We start from the raw sequence: 16,761 nt of genomic DNA, 5'->3' as shown, positions 1-16,761 counted from the left end.
CTTGACATTGCAGCTCTTGAATGGTATTCCTATTCTTAGACTCACCAAAACAAAACAAGAAAACACTTTAAAAAAATAATGATTTGTCATGTCAATAGTAGTTTCTTGTTATTAAAGAGGAGCACCCTGTGTATCCTGTGTCGAGTGGTACGGAAAGCAAAGATAAGTGCCCTGAGCCTTTCTCATGTCTTGCTCTGAGCCATACAAAAGCAATCATACGTCAGCAGCAGGTGGACTAAGAAACTACTACAGAAATCCTTGATATGAAGACAGACATGAACAACAGAATATAATCAGAATATAACGCAGTGGCTTAAATCTGTGGTGCATCACATCCACCGAGGCGACATAGACCACAGTAATCCAAAGCCAAATGTATTCAACGAACTTGGTAAGCGATATCTACGACTATTGATTAAATTAAAACAGTCACATTACATTATGGACTACCTGACTCTACCCCATGTAGGAGAAATGCTGGAGCATAAGAGTGAACAAAATCCCTTTGAGATGGGTCATAACATCCCCAGTTTATGTTCTGCCTTGGGAGTGTTCTCCATTAGCCTTGAAAAACAAGCCTGCTGTTCCTGTAGGTTATCGTACACCTTGTAGGTCAGCAAAGGGGGTGCTGAATGTCAGCAGTATATTTCCTCAGTGTGTGATGGCTACAACAAACACTGATCCAACAAAGAAAAATATATGCACATACACTAACATCCAAATATATGGTGTACTTTAAGTTAAGAAATGTGGGAAAGCAGTCTTGGGATAAAATGTTTGCTAAGCATTGGATAGTTGAATAGTTAGTTATTGATTAGATCAGTGTACTGTCAAAAACATAATAATGTGATGGTAAATACAAAGGCCCAAATCCACAAAGAAGAGATTGCCGTTGTTAATAACACTCTGAATAATGCAGTATTTGCACCATTTTAAGATCCTATACCCATAAAAAGACTTTGCAATACTGGTATGATGGTGCAAACATGACCATATCGTTTTGCAGCTGAGAACAATTTACTGTTGTTTAGTGTCATTTTTAATAAGCAGAGCGGTTTCCAGTGTTTTAGGCTTTCCTCCACATTTCAACACACAGGTTGGTCTGCAGAGAGCAGATAAGCCTCAAACTGCGCATCTTTAATTAACACAGGTGCACATACAGAACTCTCTACAATCACAAACCAACTTTCATGTATTTTGCTTCTTTTATTTCTCTAGTATTTCACAACTATAATATAATCCACCCAAATGTCAAATGGCAGAATACAGCTATTATTGTAACTCCTGCAGATCTGACACTTGTTATATTAATGTTTGAAACTTAAAATAATGCTATTCAGGTGTCACTGAATGTATCCAGGATGTCATAGAAACTTCAGTACTGTTCTGTTTGTTGCTCACAGCTGGTTGTGTCACAGCTGGATGCAGCATCACACAGCTGCTGAAACGATAAGAGCATCTCCAAACTGAGAAACAGACTGTGCGCATTTACGCACGCGGTACAGCAGCAGTGACTTCATTAACACCGGATCTGTCAGGATCTGAAGTTAATTAATGTTCTGTGGTCTGCCACACGTCTACACAGGTTAACTGTTACACTGAGATTACAGGTGTATATGGTAGGATTGTTATGTTGTGTTGTAATAAAGCAGCCTTTATGGATAAATCCTGTGCTCCATCAGCACCGTCAGGACAGTCTATTTTTAAGTAGCTGAAAGTCGGAGATAAGCCTCCCTATTTTTTTTCTTCTCTGTCATTTTGAGTTTGATTGTTGGCATTCAATGGTTGAGTCTAGGGACACCTGCGTTATTGACTGACTATGGATCACGACCACTCCAGCCAGTAGGCTATTAGGAGAGCCAGCAGTTCAGGCTCCTGCCCTGCCGTTCCTTAATTGGTCCCTTCAGAAGCCTGGCGCACCAACTTCACAATCACAATGGAAGATTATGCTGAAGAGAAAAGAGGATCCCTGTGTGCAAAGCTGCATACCATCGATTAGCTCACTTCAGTTTCTCCTTCACATTATTTTATCTCACTTCTTTTCACCTATAGACTACAATCGGCCGGGGTGGTCTTTGAGTAAACCATACAAGTTGAGATAAAGAGGAGTAGACAGAGGAGAAAATGGGTGGAACAAATGGGAGATGACTCAGGACTGCCTACTGGGTAATTGGGTTTTATCCTCTTATTTTATCAAGCCTTGTTTTGGATTACAGCTATACAACACAGGAAAAAGAGAAGGATACCTAGACATTAGCAGATCTCAAAATAACAGATTACAAGTGGGAGAATGAGACCGTTGTTACAGTCTCATTACGATACTCCACAGAAGAAAAGCTTTTGCCATTTTCACTGGAAAATGCAGGGGCTTTTCACTCTAACTGAATGTGGTATCAGGGTATTCCAGACAGTCAGTAAACTCAATGCACAGAATAATGTCAACATGAGATGCTGCTGCACAATAGCTTGTCTTTTCTATTTCCACTTCTAATTCAAGGCATGTTCATTTCAACCTGACATTTCAATTTCAGATGCTTCTACAATTCGGTGCTTTGAATATGGGTCTTGTCAGTACACGCTCTGGTTGGAGACCAAGACAGGATGACAATTGCAAGAGTCATCCGGCAGAAATACTGTAGATACCTAAACCTTCCGATACGCAGTGTCTCACCCCTGTTTCTTATGTGGTTTTTGACAATAAAGTGGCTGTTACAAACCCATTTATGGCAAACAACAAGAGATCACATCACTCAGTACAAAGCCTTATTGAATACATTCCAACTACATTTGATGTGGATGACATGTGTATGTGAAAAATGTTGCTATATTCTATTTGTTTTTCTTATTTCCAGTAACCAGTTATAAAAGATGTCCCATTTTAAACTCTGAATCAACATGTACCATTCTCGTGTTAATCAAATGAGATTCCTTTGAAAGACCATTTACTCAGCATTTCAAGAAGAAATGTGTTTATTCCTCTAAGCTTGTCAAATGAGCAAAGCAGTTTAAATATGGAACAGGGTGCACCAGCATGATGTCTGCCTAACACCAAGCTGTGTCATGGAGTTGTTTCAGAATTGAGTGCAATGTTTCAGCGTTGCTTGCAATAGAGGAATATGTCACACAGTGTGACAGTGTGGTTGTTTATTTTGCTCTTTCAGATGACAGTGGAGTTCTATGGCATGGCTGCACAAGCTATTCCGGCTGTGGCTACGTGGATATACTTGTCACTAAGATAAATTAATTGTTGGTTTTATTCTCTGCAGAGGAAAATGCTCTTCCTCTCACAAACATAAAGTAACACCAGCAGTCTTTCTTCAACTCTTAAATAATACATACAGTATACACATATAAGAGTCCTGTCTCTGTAGAGGCTGCATTGTCTCCAGCTCGGTGGTTGAGTTGGTCCAAAACAACAAAGATGAAATGAAGCAGAAATAGGCAATGCTATTTATTGATTCTGCTGTCTGTGAGGTGAAACAAAAGAAGTCTTTAAATGAATGTACCCACATCGATGCACAGAATAGATGTTATCTGTCTTAATGACAAAGGGGAGTCCTTGGCTGAAGGGGAACCTCATCAAAGTTACACATGCATAACCTTGCAATGGAGCTCAGAGAGCAGAGGAAAATACACAACTTTATGTATGAAGTGAAATTTAACTAGCAAGAGGAAAGTCCTTCAACACATCTCAGGAATAAGGTAAATAAAAATGATCCTTTTTTATGTGGTTTAAAATATGTAATTTATTCTCATTAGAATCTCAATTAGTGAAGCAAGAAGAATTTTTTGATTCACATTCAGATTCAGATTCATATTAAACAAATGGGACCAATGCATCCATAAATACACCTCAGAAGAAAGTGAAATATTTACCCATTCATGTTTTGGACAGAGCCATTTAGAATAGGTGGAAATGAAAATAATGATGTGATCAAAAGCATAAGCAGCCAGATTGCCTGCTATGAAAAACAGGATGAGCTGAACATACTTCAAGAAGCATGACTCCTGTTAAGAGCTAGGCATAAAAATAACAACAAAACACTAGCGTTATGAACCCTGGTCTGAGCAAGTGGACAGAGTTGAGGGAGAGCTGGAGTCAGATGGAGCTGGAGTGTTAAAAATAGGGGAGAAAGTCTGCAGTTCCAAGTGAAGAGTGACATTCTGCTATTGAGCAGGCCAAGAGGGTAAAGAGCTGGAACAGGCCAAGGAAGCAGTGGAGAGCTGACCAGTGTTGGCTGATCACGGCTGGAAGGGTCTAAGAGGGGGATGGAGGGAGGCCAGCAAAGGGGACAACAAAGCAGTGAAAGAGGGAGATGAGCTGAACAGACTGTTTAGTGAATGTTGAACTTGTGATTATTGAACGCTGTGTGCTTTTATCAAACCAATCGTGTTTTTCTCTGCTGAACAAACACAAAAACAAAGAGACAGCAAAGGTAAATAGTTAGAGACAATAGGTGCAAACACAGATGTGCCTCCCTCTTGTTCGATGGAGTTTATTCTTTCTGCTCAGCAAGAAGAGAGTTATTCTACCCTAAAGCACTAAAATGTTCTTATCAAAGCTCTCTCCAAGGGACATACGGTAAATGAAATGCCTACAGCAGAGGGAAATCATGTATTGAAGGCGAGATAGAGGCAGTTAAGTAGTGTACGTGTTCAGTGGGAACATTTTTATATAAATATATTTTGTCACAATTAATTAATATGCAATTTAAGTATGAAGTAAGTCATTAACAAGAAGTGAAAATACAGGTTTATTCACAAGGGTGCAGCAGCCTCATTAACCTCTACAGTATTTTGTTCATTTGTTTTATTCATTCATTTTATTCTATTTGGTTTTTAGAAAATTACAATGATTCCCTGATGATATCTTGTATTTAAGGAGTTTTTTTGCTTGCCAACATTTTCTACTGGACCCATTTCAGTGGCAAAATGTCTTTCAGTCACAACAGCAATTTCTCACTCATTTTAAACATACTTTTTTATTGGCTACAACTTAATGTCTATATGTTTTCTGTGATTTGAAATCAGATCCTGCTGTCTGCCAAAGATACTTTTCTGATAGTAGTTTACCTCCTAGGGGGGAAAAAAGTCATCTCTAAATCCAACATATATTGGGTTTAATAAGAATCTCTCTTCTCTTGAGGAATGAAGTTATGCAAAAATTACCAATTAGTTGCAGTTTATATATGGGTTTACTTGCTATTTTTGTCAACGTCACAATTAGTTTTGCCTTTGATATTTGTTTTTTATACACTCATGAAATCTGGATTAAAGAAAATGCATTAGTCTTTAATATAGTCTGTTTGCCCCAAGTTCACTTTGGTACAAAGCATATAAGTCGTCATTTTTTGCCATCTCTGAGATCAACTTTGAGTTTGATGTGTTTTAGGTTTGCACTTCTTAAGGACAAATGCTGTTGTGTTTCTGAGTAGTCCCTCTTTGTCTGCAGGACAGAACATTACTTCTGAAATACACAGAAGGCATCTTCAAAGGCCAGTGGGATTCCACTTGGTGTTTCATTTTACGAATGACAGAGCTTTGTTGGTTTTACAGCATACAGAATACACATGACCACAGAGAGGTAGGTTTCATACGCCAACAAGGACTCTTAAACCCCATCTTGCATCTCTGACACTCACAAAAGCACCAAATGGCCTTTGAGGACAGACACAGCATGAAATATAGACAGGCTGCTTGTTTTCTGTAGCTTGGGGTGTCATCTGATTTTTTCTGCTGGAGAGAGAGGAAAAGCAATCCTCACTGGAATTCACAAAAGGATATAAGGAAAGTGGATAAACAGCTCCAATAGCTTCCTAACAATTAACAACAGATACTGCATTCATGAGACAGAAACAGGACAAAAACAAAACAAAAGCTAGAGCCGGAGCATTAAATGGGATCACAGCTTATATTGAAATGCCACCGATTTGGAGGGTGCACGCATTCAAACAAACAGTGTTTGTGCCTGTGGTTGCACACTCCTGTGTTAGCTTTCACTAAACATTTATCATCACACCTTACTGGTCTCATGCCATCAAGAGTAGGAAAATGTCACAGCTGACATGGTTGATGATTAGTGTTTATGCGGACCTGATAGGATATGTTTCATAGAGAGCTGCAAGTAAAGATGATTTTATTTAGCGATTAATCTGTCAATTATTTTCTTGTCATTCGTCATTTGGTCTCTAAAATGTGAAAAAGTTGTGCAAAATGTCAATCATAGGACTATAGGAGTACTAACAATGTTGAATCCAGGGAAGCTAATCACACCACTAGCATTAAGAGTAATAAAAACCCATGAAATAGCCCCAAATCCATTGCTAGGCCAAGCACCAGAAGAAACATTGCTAACACCACACCTGATTAGCCAGACCCTGCTCTGACTGTGGAATCTATGACAAAGCTTTTGAAGAATAGCAAAGACTGAAAATCTAACTATGCCTGACACATCTGTTAGGGAGCTAACAGAAGTGTTGCCAGTTATCCTCTTTACACATCCAAGTAATGTGAGGATTATTATCCACACTGGGTCTTTTGACATTCTGCAAAGGAAAAAAAAACACATTTTTCCCTGCTACAGGAAAAACTGAGCAACTGTCAGTCGCAACATGTATTCATCTCAAACCCCATTCCAACTTTTGGGAAAGGAATCAAATATTTTAGCAGACTCCTTGGCCTGAATATATGGCTGACATCTGCGTGCCTCACCAATGGGATAAAGTTTATTGACAATTTCAATATCTTTGGAGCTGTAAAGGCCACTTTAAACCAGATGGGGTTCATCCAAATATCACTGGATCCAGACTATTTGGTGTCAACCTATGCTCTTGGGGTGCCATACCCAAACAAGAATGCATGCATAAACACGAAGGACAGACCACCCTCACCCAACTCTCTGCTCCACATTACCAAAAGCATCCAGGGACCAATATGTGGCTATAAAATGGTGGGAAAATTACTTTGAGTTTCACACAAATGCATCTCACTATCAGAATTTGATCCATTGGTTCGAAACATTTGGAAAGTCTAGAGGAGCTGCACAATTAAATTATTTTATCCCAATTCAAGTTAGCAGAGATCTAACCATAAGTTAGGCAGCTTAGCTGAAGCAAGTTTCTAGTGCCCATGCTTTGCTTTGAGAGCAAACACAGAATGCATTCATCCAGCCAGCACAGGAATGTCAAACCTGACACCAGGTTTAAAAATTCTGTATGCAGTGAAATACAGAGAGATTTATCTGGCAGTGATAGGCTTAATCAGCGTAGTGTGAGCTTGTTTGGCAAAGGCTTGAATGTAACGGACGTTCATTTATATGTAAAAGTTCCACACTGCAGGTTTAAACAGCCGGCGGCATAGTCAAACACATCATAACAATCACAGACCATCTGGTACCTGTCTCAGTTATCTTAAATTTGTCAACATTCAGCTACAGTCTCCTTTCCTGTCACAGAAACTCTACAACTGAAACAAATCCCTTTTTGGTTAATGAACTGATAATTGAGAAGAATTTGCATTGTATGTTTTTAGTTGAAAACTGACTAAACAGCAAAACCAGTGTAGCAACACTGATAAAGGCTTGTCCTCCAAATGCAATTTTCATCAGTCAGTGAGACAAAACAGGAAAGAAAGAAAGAGGGATTTCAGCCATTTTCTCTGCACAGTTTGTGTGTGTGTAATGTGACCTGGGTAAATTTCGATCATTTGAATATCATGCTGTTGAGCTCCAAGCTGAATCAATGCTCATCATTACATTTTATCAGCCACTATTTACTACTATTTCTATGGAAATCCTTCCATCATATTAATATAAAGACTCCAAAGCTACAGAGTTCGTCAATTTACTGTACAGCTTTGAATTCACCCAACATTTCAATGAAACCACTCATCAGCAACACAACAGGTACACTGTATTCAAATTACCTATTTCTGACCATCACTGTGTGTTTTATGATGCCAACTTTTGGTTCAAACCAGATTCCAAGCTTGCAAGGGTGATGCCAAGTTTTACAGTTTTCCATATGTATTCAAATCTGAAAATTCAAACTTTGGTCTTAGTATGTATGTGTTAGCGCCAAAATGTCACTAAATAATGGACCAGCTCTTTACCCTCCCAAGAATACTCAAAAGGTGATGTAAGTTCACACATCCAGTCTACATGTGCTTTATGGATTTGGAGAAGGCTTATGACCGTCTCCCCAGAGGCACCTTGTGTGTGGAGCTATGTTCATGATGTCGGCAGTAGGTGAGACTCGTTCTAATTGGATGTTGGGCTTCAGCAGTGTTGCCCCTTGCCAATTATTCCATATGTGATTTTCACAGCTGGAGGGAGAGTTTGGGGACCTCAGCGTTGCTTCTCTACTTTTTGCAGATGATGTGATTATGTTGCCTTCAACACATTGTGATCTCTAAAGCCCAATTTCCACTGGGTCCGTTACAGCTGTGCCGTGGTCACCGGAGCTGATAGGTGCCACTATAATCACTGAAAGTGTTTCCACCGGGAACGTCTCAGCAGCGTCTCTCCGCGCTGCAGTGCTATCAATCCGCAGCATTTCTATTTTTGATGGAGCTGTTTCTATCTCGCGATAAGCTCAACAGAACAGATTGCACCAGACAGGGAGTCAGACACAGAATCGGCATAATAAAACTCTTTCAAAATAAAACAACCCATGCAGCCTCCTGATCGTATTTCAGCAACAAACACGAATAAAACAGACAGATAAAGACTCCACCTAGCTACGTAGCCTACTGAAACAATCAACTAAATTTGAGCAAGTTAACAAAATCGGGCTGTTTAGTTATGCTGCTACTACAGTAATTACGGTAGACTAAAGGCACTCGTTTGGATTTGATTGGGCTGCGGTAATTACTGTATTAACAGTGCAACTTCATTTTAAAAGGCAGATTTCTCTCCCAGAGCATGTTCCGATCCACTACTGTAACGCTCCCGGTGTGAGTTGACACCGGGCAGAGGACGGAACTAAACCGTGGGGCAGCCGTTCCGCGCCGCTGACTGACCCGGTGGAAATCCCCAGTAACAGGCACTGAGACAGATTGAATCAGCCAGGAAGAGAGTCAGCACCTTCAAATATGAGGCCATTGTTCTTTGCACCCTCTGGATTTGGAGTGAATCGCTGCCCCAAGTGAAGAAGTTCAAAGGGTCTTATTAATAAATGAGGGTCAGTTGGACCATGAAGTTGACAGATAGATCGGTGCAGCATCAACAGTAATGCATATGTAACGGAGCGCTGTGGTGCAGAAAGAGCTGAAGAAAAGGCAAAACTCTTAGTTTACTAGTCGGTCTACGTTTCCAACCCTCACCTATGGTCACAAGCTCTGGGTAGAGACTTAAAGAATGAGGTCATGGACAGAAGCAGCCAAAATAAGTTTCTTCTGGAGATCATCCGGGCTTAGCCTTAGAGATAGGGCGAGGGCCTTGGACTTCTGGAGGGGGCTCACAGTGGAGTTGCTGCTGTATTTGTATTGAAAGGAGCCAGATGAGGTGTTTTAGGCACCTTGGCACTCTGGGTGTTAGATTCAGGTGCAACATTAACAAGGTGATGATAACACAATTTTTCCACCTCAAATCAAAAAGACAATGAAAAACTGATTCACACCTTCTTTTCCACTTGATTACAGTAATGCACTTTTTAGGTCTTCCACAAAAAAAAACGCAAAAAACAAGCAAAAACACACACACTGAATGACTTCATCTCATTCAACACTGCATAGCTCAGCTATTAACCAGCACTAAGAGGAGAGAGCATATCAGTCCAGTTTTAGCTGCTCTGCACTGGCTTCCTGTAACATTTAGAATATATTTTAAAGTCTTCCTCCTTATATACAAAGCCCTTACTGGGCTAAGACCAAGCTACATTGCTAACTCCCTTGTTCACCATTTGCCTTCAAGAACACTGCAATCATCTGCTGCTGGTTTATCGGAGGTTCACAGCAACAACTGAAAGATGCAGCCTTTGTCAATTACGCCCCAAAGCTATGGAACACACTAATTACAGATATCAGGGGAGCCAGCTCACAAAATAATTTTAAAAGAACGCAAAAAACTTATCTGCCTTTAACTAGCTCAGACTTTTCTGATACAAGCCTGAAACTCTCTTTTTGCACAATGTTTCACACTTTGGCACTGTCCCACTTCTTTTAAAATGTAGTATTTCATTTGATTTTGTACATTATATGTATTCTAATTCCATCTTTATTTTTTTAGCTTATTATTAAGTGGGTTTTAGTCTCCATCTTATGTTTCATTAATTATGGCATTCTTTTCCTTTCCTTTTTTTTGTTATGTTAAGCACTTGGTACATGTAATTTATTTACTGTTGCCCTTTGAGCTGCATTTCTTGCATGAAACATACTATACAGTTTATTATATTGTTATCATCATTATTGTGAACTATTATTGAGAAAATAATCAGCAGATCGATCAATAATGAAAATCATAATGAAGATAATGAAAATGAAGATAATAAGTCCCAACTCTAATTACACATTCACATTTAATGGATTCATTTTTGTTACGCATTTCCAATACATTTCACATCAATTTTGTCATTTAGTCTATACTCAAGGTAATTTTTTAGGATGTGATGTTGCCATTCACAAAACGATCTTTTGTGACTAAACACAAAAAAGAAAATGAAAAATCTTATTACTGATTTCTACATGTGTTGTTTGTGATTTACTTTCATCATATTTTCTCACCTGACACTAAAACTGGTGCATAAACACATGACTGCATGTCAAAACATCGTAGCACCCACACCGAGACAAACAGCGAACCTCTACTTTGATCCAAAGCCATTAAATATGTATTTGTTTTTGATTACTCTTGAAATTAATTCATCTGGGAGCGTAGTGACAGGTGCTCCCTGTAACTGACAAAGTGCTGTGGCAGTTACTGATAACATGAGATACTTAAGTATTCTACATAGTAACCCTCCTATCTGTCTCCCTCTGCTTTTTCCTTCCTAACATGCCCCGCTCCCTCGTTCTGCCTCTCCAAGCTTAACTCTCCTTTCTCCTTCAGTCATCTGAGTTGAGAAATGATACCAGAACCAAAACATTTGTCACGGCAGCAATCCACTGAAGCTAAATTACACCGAAAGGAATCGTGAGGGAGGAGTGGACAACAAGAAAGGATGAAGGGACAGTGTATTTATGAAATAAAATCGCTTTAGAGGAAACAAAAAGTGCTACACGGAGTAAGAGAGGTGGTGTTGGGGGGGCGGGGGGGTTGTTTGGCATTGAAGTGAATGGTATATGGTGTGAATCTTGCCTTTGAGCCGATGCCCTTGAGTTAGCCAGTGAGGTATTGAATGGTGCATTGTGGATGGGCAGTTATCTCCAAGGGCTTCCCTTTCAGTGTTATTAGAACACACATGACAGCAATGCTAGCCCTTGGCGAACACAAAGCTTCAAGGCTGTGAGGAAAATCTGCAGGAGGCAACTGTAATTACAACATTTAAAAGCCTGTCATTCTTCAGCATTTGGGCAAAGACAACATGCAGAATGTGTACAAAAGGGAAACAGAAATAAAGCCGTTTTGGCCTGAATATAATGAAAGACGATGTTTTATTCTATACAATAAATTTGATGTCTAAACTGCATCCAGTTACTTTAAACCACATAAAATGAACACATTTCTAAGGCTACAACAAATGATTAGTGTTATTATTGATAAATCTGCCAATTATTCTCTCAATTAATCGAATAACTCCACAACACAAGAGTATTCACTCTACTGAATATCTACTATGACTTAAGAAACCAGAAATTATTCACATTAAAGAAGCTGGAACAAGAGAATTTGGGGATGGTTTCTTAAAAAAAACGACTGAAACAATTAATTAATTATCAACATAGCGTTATTAATTTTCTGTCAATTGGACTTATCGATTAATTGACTAATTGTTGCAGCTGTATAACAATGAAAAAGCTTGATTGCAAAGTGGGGAGAAGAGGCCCTCCAATAATCTACACAAACCCACAATGAACAGAAATGTGTGGTTACATCAACAGTAGTGAAAGCTTTGTTTGTTATTGGAGCAAACAAATGGATTCAGTTCCAATCAATCCTATCTCTCCTGGGAATATCATGTACAAAAGCTTATCTATTGAGCAGATTCCAAAGTCTCAATATCGCATACAGAAAGAAAAAAAAAAGACAATGGCTACTTGATTACTACCGCAGCTCTGTCCAACCCACACTCTCATCATGTTTTATCAGTATAATGAGCGTATGTATGTTTAATTCCCAATTATCTCCTCCGTTTTATGATTATACAGCTTTCTGATTTCACTGTCGGCAATATTTCCTACACTTGTTTAGCTGCTGTTGAGATTGTTTCCCTCAATGTGGAGGAGAAATGGTGGGAGAGGGAGATGGGGGGGTGGGTGAGTTGGATAGAGAAATGGGTTCCCTTTGAATAATGTAATAGTGAAACTGGGCAATATGACCACCGTGCGATCTCCTACAGAATAGAAACAGCTCTGGATACCAGCCCAACTGTGCTCGTGAATTCATCTCATGTGAAATGTCAGTTAAATCAAAGCTGGAGCTTGAGCAAGAGTCTGGCAGTCATTTTTTAGGATAAATAAAACATGGCAGAGATGACTCCATTGCCCTTTATTCCACTCTCGCTCGCTCTCTCTGTTTCTGTTTCTCTCTTGAGCTTTTCCACTTGTTCGAGCTAGGAAGCCTTTTTAGCAGTAGGAGGCAACATGGGCAACATGGGCTGCAGCCCTAAGCCTCTAAGACACTATCATATTTAATAACATAAAAAGGAAAATCGAAGTATCTAAAATGAAATGGAAGTTTGCATTGTGTTAGCATCTTACAGTGCTAGTATGTTTCCGCAGTGCTATGATACTTTGGCTTGCAGGAAGGCCAGAGTGGCGGTTTTCCTTCCTAATCTTCTGAACAGCCCCTTTCATAACATGCACTCCATCCCTGAAGTTATCTGGACATTACCCAGAGGAACTGGATGTGAGAACACAACAGTTCAAATCAGTTGGACTGGAAATTAAAAGGACTTCACCCTGCTAGCTCCCAAGTGCAAAGTCCATGTAATGTCCGATTAAGCCCACAGCAAGTCATTTTACAGCGTGTTGATGATGTTTCTGTCATGTGACTAGTGCAAAGCTGCCAGTTACATGTAGGGAGTAGAAGAAGAGAAACAAAAACCTCTAACCAGAGAGATGATGAGATTCAGTCACTTCTGTTGGTAAGGGCAGACATGCATATTCATTTCAGACAAATTCAAGGAACAGCAAGAGACTCGATTGTTCATGACCAAATTATGAACCGGCTATGTGACAGCACATACTTTTTGCATCACATCCTGCCTCTACCAGTAGGGCCCTATGTTTTCCACAATCACAAAATCGCGGACGGAATCGCGGAATTGGCCAATTAAAATGGAATTTATTTTTAACGCGGAATATCGCGGAATTTGACATAATTTGACTGAAATGCTGTTTTCGTGTGGAAGAGGAATGTATGTCTGGGGAAAACTGCAAAGAAGGGAAGCAAATCTGGGTGGCACAACAAGCCCCCTCCACACACTGAGCCCATACCCCTTCAAAACAATGTAAGCATGGCGAAGCAGCTGAACACGGCTCTGTCTTCATCGGCAAAAAAACTTCGAAAACTCCACACTAACCCCTCAGTACAGAGCCGAGCAGTTCCTGAAGGACTTCTATGTGTCAGGTGAACTGTTGTTTTGCACAAACACACTGTTTTAGTTAGTAAAATAAGAGTAAAAGGTAAAAAAACGGAATTCACGGAATTTGGGAAAAAATAAAACAGATTTTATAGGGCCGTATACAGGTGCCACCCTTCGCCTTGAACCCATTGTCTGGATTTCTTATAAGAAAATGGCTTGTATGATGATCTCGGGTTAATCACACAACAGTCATGTAGAATGGCAGGTTCCCACTTCTCCTCCTGCTTCACACATTGGTAGAAAAGAGTGGCTTAGTCCTGGCTTGACTAGTCACATGGCTGAACAGTATTGTCAGCCATGAGGACGCATTTATCGACTTTACCCCAATAGCCTATTAGGATATAATTGATATTTTAAATCAAGTAGTCTATTTAATTAGTTTATACCATTAAAGCATCTGATTCAATAAAAAAAATCAAATATAGAGCTTAGATAAAGACATTACTCTGTATTTTTCTTATTGTCGAGAAGTCCCACAATAAAGGCCAAAACCAACCATCTTTTATTTCGTCAGGCTCAGGATGCATTCAAACTCCCACATCATATCTGTGGCCCCCAAGCCCATACGTTAGCCCACTAAGGATGTAAATCTTTAAATAGGTTGTAAATATATAGAATAATTTAAAAGAGTTTAGCTAACATTACTCAGAAAGGAGTAAACTGTGTAATTGTTGGAGACTATTATCTGCCAGGATTAATAGACATTTGTTAAGTTTAATTTATTAGCAACTACACTCTCATGACATGGTCTACTTATATGAAACTTTATTATATATACCCAAGCTGCGCTCCACCTTGCTGACTCTCTCACAGCCAACTCTTAGCTGATGGCAGTGCAAACTCCTCTGTTAACTTCAATGCTGCTGCTCAACATTTCATCAGCCTCCTCCCTGAATCCACCTGTAGGCACCAATTCTGGGTTTCTCCTTTGGGGCAAGTTTGTTATTTTCAAGTCTTTCAGTGTGCTAAGCTTGAAATGGTATGCTTGCAGGTGGGTTATAGGCTCCCATCTATGCGAGACATGATGTAAAAAATAAGTCAGGATTACTGAATGACAAATAAATTGCCATCTGAAGGACAGTCTACACGAGAAATGATATATTTCAACCATGCTCCATAACTTAGCCTTGAATGCCTGTTTTACATTATTTAGTCAGCTTTTTGTGTAGTCTGCTTTTTCCATTTCATCTCATTTCATTTCTGCATAAAGTATTTGACTGTTGACAGCCATATTATAGCACAACATAAATATTTATTTTACGGCCTGACAGAGAACCTCGCAGCTGTATAACAACATATACCAATGCAGTTTATAAAAAACTACATCTTACACACACAATCACATTTTATTCACAACATTATTGTTTTTCCTGCCAAGCGCACTGTGGGTCACTGCTTTCAAATATATAACGCAACACTTTATAAGCAAATGTGGCCACTGTGGAAATGCTGATCATGTAAATACAATGCACAGCCAGATTTCCCAACGCCTCTCAGACTGACTTTGAAAGAATGACAAAAAACACTCCTGATCTCGACATGCAAACTTGCCCCGAAGATACATATGCTTAATCTAATATTTATGCTATGCAAATTTCCAAGTTGAAGCTAATTTCAAAACTTGGGATGCAAAAATGAAAAACCTTGGGGCTAGTTAACTAATTGACTTGCAAATGCATCTTTGTTACACTGCCATGTGAGCTAAACGGATGTCAATAGGTCAGGATGGACTCACCAGAGGAATTTACTGACCAAATGGAAACATTTTTAGACAGTGCATCAACATCTCTGTAGTCTCTCAGGCTTCTAAAACAAACTGCTATCAGGTAAATAAAAAATGGTGTAATTCAGGGTTTTTACAATATCGTTTCATTTGATACAGAAACCTAGAAGACAAAGCCATTTTTTTCATCCACTGTTACACACATTTTTGGACATGCTTGATTCATTTATATAATAGAAATGCTCAACTTCCAAAGCAACTAATGTCAATGTAACCTTATGGACATGAAAACAGCTCTCAAGCAAATTGTCTTTTATGTGAAACAGTAGCATGTACTGTGGCTGCACAAGTGAACACAATGCAACCAGCTTCCCCATTTTTTACTGATATTTCATCAACTTCTCAATTTTAAGGTTTCATGTGGTTAAGGAGACTCATTACTGGATTAATATGCTCCCCTCTTTCAATTACAGTTCAAACATGCCAAAAGGCAACAAGAGCACTCATTTTATCTATAGCAGTGTATTTATAGTTTAGCTGTTATCTGAGCACAAGTGATGCACAATCAATTAAGGATGTGTGATTAGCTTAATTAGAGAGTGATTTAAACCAAACTCGACTCAATTCAAACCTTAAAAAGAAAATACCAATACACTAAGAAAATGTCACCAGTCACATACTGCTCTGCCAGAGCTAGGCGCATTAGAAATAACTAAAAAAAAACAACTTAATAATACTTGAGAAAAATTCAATAATTGATGCAGCGTACACACACTGTTCCTGCACACACACACACACACGCACACACACATAAACTTGAAGTATCACTTTTATAAAAAACAATTAAAACCACAGATACAAAACACACTGTCGAGGAACACGCACCTTTTTCCTTGACTTCACACTCACCGACTGTGACCCTCCTCCTCCCACCTCACCCCCATCTCACCCTCCACCCCCCCAAAAAAACAAAAATTAAGCTCATCAAAGAGTGTGTCTGTGCTTACCTCTTCCTAACGTTGCCGGTACATGCAAACCAAGAAGCAGGAGGATGCCAAAACTCAAGCAGCATCCTCCCGAAAACTGTCCCATCACTGCTCTGCTGCTGGTCTCCCTCCCCATCGGGTCTGGGGGCAGTGGCCGCGGGTCCCGCACATTTGTGGTCTGGTCGAGACACCTCCAAACAGGTTCCTGTGCCTTGACGAGCGCTCGGTCCGGGAGTTGGGGGCTAGTTAGTGTCCGCCAGGAGAGCCACCTCGCCGAATCGCAGTGCGGAGGGGAGCGATGGAGAGCGAT

At 39.6% G+C, this 16,761-nt stretch overlaps 1 protein-coding gene across 1 annotated transcript in view; it reads right to left on the bottom strand.

Annotated features, from left to right (window-relative positions):
- The window catches only part of LOC128380042 (netrin receptor UNC5D-like), a 173,901-nt gene extending 157,343 nt beyond the window's left edge, over window positions 1-16,558 (bottom strand). Inside the window, exon 1 of the mRNA XM_053339712.1 lies at window positions 16,473-16,558. Within this exon, the coding sequence (XP_053195687.1) occupies window positions 16,473-16,557 (85 nt within the window). The 5' untranslated portion in view covers window position 16,558. The remainder of the gene's footprint in view (window positions 1-16,472) is intronic.
- Window positions 16,559-16,761: the final 203 nt, after the last annotated feature.

The sequence above is a fragment of the Scomber japonicus genome, chromosome 19 (genome assembly GCF_027409825.1).
Source record: "Scomber japonicus isolate fScoJap1 chromosome 19, fScoJap1.pri, whole genome shotgun sequence".
In the NCBI taxonomy this organism is placed as follows: Eukaryota; Metazoa; Chordata; class Actinopteri; order Scombriformes; family Scombridae; genus Scomber; species Scomber japonicus.
This window is presented reverse-complemented; position numbering and strand designations above follow the sequence as displayed.